At 43.6% G+C, this 7,537-nt stretch overlaps 2 protein-coding genes across 7 annotated transcripts in view; both read left to right on the forward strand.

Annotated features, from left to right (window-relative positions):
- Window positions 1-7,523, forward strand: part of LOC120431258 (uncharacterized) — a 127,014-nt gene extending 119,491 nt beyond the window's left edge. For all 6 annotated transcript variants that reach the window (XM_052711384.1, XM_052711385.1, XM_052711388.1 and 3 more), the window contains 3 exons: window positions 64-4,757; window positions 4,873-5,400; window positions 5,480-7,523. In XM_052711384.1, the coding sequence (XP_052567344.1) occupies window positions 1,265-2,227 (963 nt within the window). In that variant the 5' untranslated portion in view covers window positions 64-1,264 and the 3' untranslated portion in view covers window positions 2,228-4,757; window positions 4,873-5,400; window positions 5,480-7,523. The remainder of the gene's footprint in view (window positions 1-63; window positions 4,758-4,872; window positions 5,401-5,479) is intronic.
- Window positions 2,498-7,537, forward strand: part of LOC120431944 (uncharacterized) — a 6,319-nt gene continuing 1,279 nt past the window's right edge. The window contains exon 1 of the mRNA XM_052711377.1: window positions 2,498-2,717. Coding sequence (XP_052567337.1) covers window positions 2,498-2,717 — 220 coding nt within the window. The remainder of the gene's footprint in view (window positions 2,718-7,537) is intronic.

The raw sequence follows: 7,537 nt of genomic DNA on the forward strand, positions 1-7,537 counted from the left end.
AATCAATCATCAACCCGTACACGACGAATTGATTTACCCGAGTTTCTTTTTACCGCGATATAGGTAATCAACCCTAAACGTACCGTCCGCGTGTTCCCCAGTGAAACCAGTATCTGCATCTGAAGTGACCTCTAAGTTTGAGGCGGCCTGTGCTCATGGTTTGACACCTCGACACCGGTCTCGATCCCTCCTGCACTGCGGACGGGTACTTCCGGCGTGACCAGGCGGTTCACGTCTCCATCTTCCGCTACCACGCCCGGAAATAGTCGACAACTGACGCCGCTTCCAAGCCTCCCCGAGTGATCATCTGCATCGTTCACCGGTACTTCCGGTTGTCTGCTATCGCCCGGCGTGGCCATTGACTTTGCCCCGAGTGCAAGCCGGCAGCGGAAGACACATTCGGCCTGAGGATCGCCGTCATCTTTACTTCGTGCTCCTGAGGCTCCGGAGGGAGCCATCATCTACTTCTGAGGCGGCCACCATCATCGTCGTCACCGTGCTACTATCCAAGTAAGTCCGTAGGAGAACATCGCCCAGTTCTCCGAGCCAGAGGACGCAGCTGATCGGGTCGCCAGCCGGTGGACAGTCCGTAGGGCTGCATCGTGCTCGATCAACGTGGTGAGTCCGTAGGGGCCAAGCTACCTCCCCGAGCAAGTGGACGCCATCGACAGCTGTTCCGACACGTGGGCTGGGACGTCACCGGACGTCGCCCTCCGAGGATCATCCCGTGTCCAAAGCCCTCACCCGGTCGGGTTGGAGGCCAAGCGGGCCCGCTTGGCGCCGTTACGGCGACGTGGAGGACGGGTGTGTAAATTGGGTGAGATCCCCTCCGTTAAAACCCTATTCCCTACCCCCACATAATAACAAAACTTTGTAAAAATGTATGAATATAAATTTATTTTCTTACCATCTAATTTTTTAACTTTTTTTCACTAACTCTGGTTAGTGTGCACCCTGAGAAACCCTTAAGTAGTTTCAGAAGGAAGGCCACAAAAGTGTCGACTGCCCAGCAAAGAAGAAACAACACAGTGAGAATGCGAATGTTGCTGGCTCGAGCGAGCGCAACAGTGTTTGTTTTGTTGGTGTGCGCGGGGCTGAGCCGCAAAAAAAGCAGCGGCAAGTGAAGTGATTCCTGGACTCGGGAGCGTCCGATCACCTGGCGCGGGATAAACAGCTGTTTACGGACCTGCGTCGACTATCGGAGCCGATCGAGATCGCCGTGGCTAAGAATGGTCAGTCTGTTGTTGCGGAGCACTGCGGTACTATGAAAATGAAGGCGTTTGTGAATGGACGATCGATTGAGTGCACAGTGAAGAACGTTTTGTTTACACCGCACCTGCGGCACAATCTGCTGTCTGTTGTGCGGATCGAGCAGGCCGGAATGCGTGTTGTTTTTGAGAACGGAAAAGCTCAAATTTACCGTGGAAACGAGCTGATCGTGTGTGGTGCTCGTCGGAACAGTTTGTACGAGATGGATTTTCGTACTGTCGATCGGGAAAAGATGTTGTTGTGCGATCGTGCACAAACAGAGCATAATTTGATTGCTCTCGCTGAATGTTACATGGTGTCAACCTCGAAGCAGATCGTTGGCAGAAAGTGCAAGAAAACGATCATTTGCGACACGTGCGGTGCAGGTAAACAAACACCGTGTGGAACTTGGGTTGAACCCAGTCGAGAAGATGTCGGGTACGAAGCCGGTGAACGGGTTGAAGTCGGGCTGGAAAGAAAGCAGCAGAATTTGGTGCGTCCGATTGCTGCCGATGCTGATGAACCTGGTGGTGATCCCGCTGAAGAAGAATTTGGCCGTTGGGACGAAGAACCTGAAACTGAGCCGAATGATCGAGAAGAAGAAGAATCCGGAACAGCTGGTGCAGATGCAGAACCGGGCCGTGGACGCGGATTCGCCTTGTTTGCTACGAGTTACATCGACAACATCACGCAAACGATTGCTGAGAGGACGAAACCGGACGAGGTGATTGATTCGTTGGGGTGCAACAAAAAATGTTCTTTGACGATGCTCCCAATCGCTCGCACACCGGTCACCTGCAAGTGGAGTCGTTGGAAGCGAGGTGACGGAGTTGTGGCTGACAAGTACGAGACGAACCGGAACGTGCCGGCTGGTGTTTTCGTTGGATCATCAAAAAGAAGAAGAACGCGCAGCCAGATGGACTTCAGCAGGGGAACGCCCCGAGGTGTTGGCTGCGTCGATTGCTGTGTGGAAGTGTAGACGGGATGCTTCGGATTGTCCGGAGAGTTGGAGCTACTGTTTTTGTAGTTGAGATGGTGCTGTGGTTGAGCAGGGGTATTGAAATAACAACCACTGCCCCCCCCTCTTTTGCTGCGCTACTGCGCTTGACGTGAGTGACGTGCTCTTCCAGCTGTCACAGTCTGTTTATATAAATAAATGTCTTTTTCAACCGCTTTGACTGTACGCACGCGTTTTCGTCGTTCCTCCTGTAAGCCATCCGAAACCTCTTGATGTAAGGGGTTGAACGTGATGCCGGAAGTGTTTGTTTTGATTTGCGTTTGTTCGGAGAGGAATAGAAATTGCCGCAGCTGGAAGGAAAACATTGCTGTTTATGCCAACACGACAACACGGAAGAGGCCAGTGAATTCCCGCAGCAAAACAGAGGACACTAGCTTGTCGGAAGGCATTTCCGGCATTCCGGGGAATATCGGCAATTGGCTGTTGATCGCGGCAGGCTCCTGTTCAAAAGGTGAGCTTTTTCTTTGTCATCCAATGCAATAAAATAAGTTCCCCTCCCAGTTTTCGTTTACCAAAGGGACAAATTCCTCGGGTTAGTTTTCAAAGAGCGGTGAGTACTTATTTAGAAAGCAATGTTCCGATCGATCTCAAAAGAAAACAACAATCAAAAGTCGTTTTTTGACGAAATTAGCAATTTAGTGTTGGAAGTGCGTCCTTTTGAAAATCGTTTGGAGTTTTACGAAAAATGCGACCAGATTTTAATACCATCCCTTTACAGATATGCAACGAAACATAACCACAGCGCTCACTCGGAGTCGGTGGAGCTGAATCTTTCTGGATGAGGATAGAGGATTTACGTTATAAAACAAAATCAGATAAGTATTTTTATTTTCATAATGCATGATTATATTTTTATAAGCCATGATTTCTCTAAGCAAAAAGTATGCAGGGCACTTTTACAAAAAAAAGATCTTTTCGACGATCAATCGCAGCACTTTGACAATCTTTCACAGGTTCTTGAAGGCGTTTTCAATCGAAATAGAGTAATATGAAAATAAACTAATAGAAAGTTATCAAGCAAGTTTCCATCAGAAGTTTTGCAAAAAAAGTTATTTAAATAGTGGAAAAGACAAATTGGATGGGAAAGGACCGAATAATACACCATGCGAAGTTGAGAATTCGATCCCTTTTCCATCAAATTTTGAAAAACTTCTTGAAAAACATAAAATGGATTGAAACTTGCTTGCCTAACTCTGTGTATTACTCTGTTTCATTCGAAAACGTCTTTTAAACGCTGTAATTTAACGTCAATGTCAAACTTTCAGACCTCCATCGTATTTTAAATTTTGAATTGATACTTTGTGATTGTTCTCTTTCACAGAACCACCAACCGGATTGCATGGCCTAAAAACAAAAATACAGTCTTCAAAAAGCAGAAATTACCAACTTTAAGCAAAATTAAGTCATTCCACCGCTGTGAAGCCGTTTAAGTAATGTGTTAAACGGATGTTAGGATTCTTCAGTTAACTTAAGGTATGTTAAAAAAATATTACTTCCAAGTGATCTTATCACTGAAAATATTAATTCATATCAGTTTGAATAGGGCACTTAGTTATTATTAACGTAAATTTTTCATAGATTTTATACCATTTGTAAAATCCGACAAAATGTATACTGGGAGCATCAAAAATGAACTAAAAACTAACCTAGAAGCACTGACGAACTGACGTGCCACCAGGAACAAATTTGTCGATCATTTTTGACCGCACACTGTTTCTTTTTCCTTCTACTATTCTCTTCTTCGGCGATTGTCAGAATTCAAGTTTGACGATTTGTCACATCAGCTGTTTCCTTGCCGTGGAGGATTCTGGAACAAAAAGTGAAAATAGCGGCTAAGAGTTGGAATGGAAGTGTACCGTAAAGTCTAAAGAAAAGCCTAATTTGGAAGTTTATAGAAAATTCTTGCCTCATTTCACATTAAATAATGCAAGATTTGCAAAATATTCATCGTTTAGTTCAGAATTTGCAAAAGTTTTTAGGCTTCAATATGTTTTCCCCCATTTTCATTTGTTGTTCCTGAAAGTTTCTCAGCCAGTGCAGCTGCGCATCTGTCAAATCGTCTGTTTGACAATCGCCGATCGCTGAGGGTGAGTGAGAAGGAAGATAGGAAAGTGCGGTCAAGTTTGGATTCGGGGTGGCACGTCAGTTCGTCAGTGCTAGAAGTCTATGACATTGCGTTAAATTTCAATATAGATTTTTGGGTTTTCGATACAGATATACTGACTCTTATTTTTCAATCTGGCAACCCTGCTGGTTTTGAAAAGACGACCCAGTGCCAGTCGACATTCGCGACCTTCGCGACATTCGCGCACGCAAGCTGTCAAACTGCAAAAAATCCTTCACCAGCTCGCTGAGCCAATTTTTTTTCGTGAAAATTTCGTGCTTTGTGTGCTAGTTTTGTATCACACATCCGTCATCAATGCCTGCCATCGCCAGTGAATTGTGCTTCGTAGGATCGTGGACATCCGTGGTGCAGATTCGCAGCCAAAAGGTAAAATTCCGCTCAGACGGAGTTGCGGTCTAAAAAAAACCTTTTTGTGTTGGTTGCTGCAGGGGGTTTGAAGAAGGGTAAGCAAAAAATCTGATCAAATTTGTTTTTTTTTCAGTTGTGGCCGATTCGTTGCATGCCAACATCGGATCATCTTCGCAGGGCTTGGGTGGTGGACGACACTGGAGCTGTGACAAACACGAACGACGGAGCCACAATCCTACGACTGCTTAAAGTTGATCATCCGGTCTCGAAGGTGCACTGTCCAAGTTGCAGGGCGTGACGTTCTGTGATCGAACCATCAGCATCGCCGCCAAGCTGCTGAAGAACCTAAAAGATTCACAACACTCGATTATCCATCAGGCTATCGGCTGGTAATAAATTTGACGCATTGAAGTGTGGTGGCCAAGCGAGTGCTCGAAGGCAAAAGTGGTTGCCGGAGGTCGAGCTTCCACGAGCAGCAGGCCATGGCCGAAAATCACTGCTGGTGATTCCAAAAACCTTCGCTAGAAAAACGCTGCCAAGGACGTCACCAATCTCATGAACAATGAACATGCTGTGCTGTGGGCCTGCCTCAATTCCAGCCAGATTTAAATCGACCTAACCCAGTTCCATCGTAACAATCGGATTTTGTTTAATTCTACAGGTGTGCTTTACTTTTCCTCTACTTTTCATAGCTTTTTTGGGTCTAAATACCTACTGATGATCATTATTCTTTTTTACAGTCGGTAACACGAAATTGTGGCTTTTTCAAGCTGAAGATGGGCAATCGTGGCAGCAGCTAGCCCAAATTAGCAAGCCCGCTCGTCGCTGGGGAGAAGTGCAGCAAGGAAGGACTCATAAGACGACATCGTCACTTCAAATTATTACCCAGACCCGGATGTCCGTGCAGCACGCCGACCGGCCTGCCGTGGCCTACCGACGAAGTACCGTTCTGTCTGTTCCGGGCATGCTGCTGCTGGAGATATGCGCGAGGTCACATGATCACTATCTTACACACAAAAAAATATTTCCGAATGTTACATCATTTATGATGTAACACTTTTGCACGTCATTAAACATTTAAATTTAAATTCAATTTGATGTTAATTTGCAACAAATTATACATAAAAACATGATTTTACGTGCGATTCAACCGTTTACGTCGAACCTCAAGTTTACATCAACTGAGTTTACATGTGAGCAATTCTCTACCAAAACCGGAAATGGATTTTATTCGTATTTTTTGATTTGACTCAAACTTTGTGGAGGCCTTCCCTATGACCAAATATGCTATTTTGTGTCATTGGTTCACCCATACAAGTCTCCATACAATTTTGGCTGCTGTCCATACAAACATGGTATGTAAATATTCAAACAGCTGTAACTTTTGAGTGAATTTTCTGATCAATTTGGTGTCTTCGGCAAAGTTGTAGGTATTGTTGAGGACTTTTGAGAAAAAAATAGGTACACGGAAAAAAAAATTTGCAGATTTTTTTATCAACTTTTTTTTCACTAAAACTCAATTTCCCAAAATACGTATTTTTTGATTTTCGAGATTTTTTGATATGTTTTAGGGGACAAAAATCCGCATCTTTTGAGCCATAGAGAAACATGGTCAAAAAATCTGCCGCCGAGCTATGAATTTTTGAAAAAATAGTGATTTTTGGAAAAAATCGAAGTTTCATGCGAAAACAAGTTTGACATTATTTTTTAATGCAAAATTGAATTTGCAATCGAAAAGTTCTTTACAGATTTTTTGAAAAAGGGCTCCGTTTTCAAGATATAGCCACCGGAATTTTGATTTTAACGAAATATTTGCAGTTTTCATTTTTTAAATATAGTGACCATGAGTGACCATTTCTAAAAATATTTTTTTTGAAAAGTTCAGAAAATTTGCTATAAAATTGTCTAAGAGACATTGAAGATTGGACCTCTGGTTGCTGAGATACAGCGGCTTAAAGAAAAAGAAACACGAAAATAGAAGTTTTCTAAGTCTCACCCAAACAGCCCACCATTTTCTAATGATGATATCTCAGCAATTAGTGATCCGATTTTCAATGTTAAGGTGCAAGTAAATGTGGGGGATTTTCGAACATGGTAAGGTTTTTTCTCAAATCTTATTACATGCAAAATTCAAGTACTCTTTGCTGAACATTTTGCACTAAAAAAGTTTTTGAAATTTTTTTGTAATGCCGGGAAACTCTCTTCGACAACTTTGACTCAAAATATCTCCTAATAGTTGTTAGAAAAGGTACCTTTTTTACGACATACGAAATTCGAGCAACTCATCCTCTACATTTTGTTCTTTGGGACCAAATCTCTAGGATGAATAGGTTTTGAGAAACTCTCTTAGACAAATGCAAACTTTTGAAAATTTGCATCATTTCTGGTGTTTGTTTGTTTGTGTGTGCGCGCATCTCATGGCCTGCCTCCAACGCGCGTTCACAGCCGCCCGCCGGCAGCGCACCTCGCTGGTCAGCAGGAGTGTTGTTGTTCAAGCCATGCGTGACTTTACTGATGTTGCGCGGTGGGAGAAGTTTGGTGATAAATTAATAAATATTTTTTTTTTCGTTTTTGTTTCTTTTGATAGATTATGATGTAGTATACTGTATAGTATATTTTTTTAAAATGTTTTGCGACTGTGGTGTGGCCAGCCAAACAAATGGTTATGATTTCTAAGCGCTTTGGATGAAAAAGCATGGGAGCAAGCTTGTAATTATTTTCAAAAGGTTGGTCATCCATGAACCCCAAAACCTTTTTTGGACCGTTCTGGCCACTTTGGAACCAGTTCCCGGTACTCC

This window comes from Culex pipiens, unplaced genomic scaffold (genome assembly GCF_016801865.2).
Source record: "Culex pipiens pallens isolate TS unplaced genomic scaffold, TS_CPP_V2 Cpp_Un0004, whole genome shotgun sequence".
NCBI classification, from domain to species: Eukaryota; Metazoa; Arthropoda; class Insecta; order Diptera; family Culicidae; genus Culex; species Culex pipiens.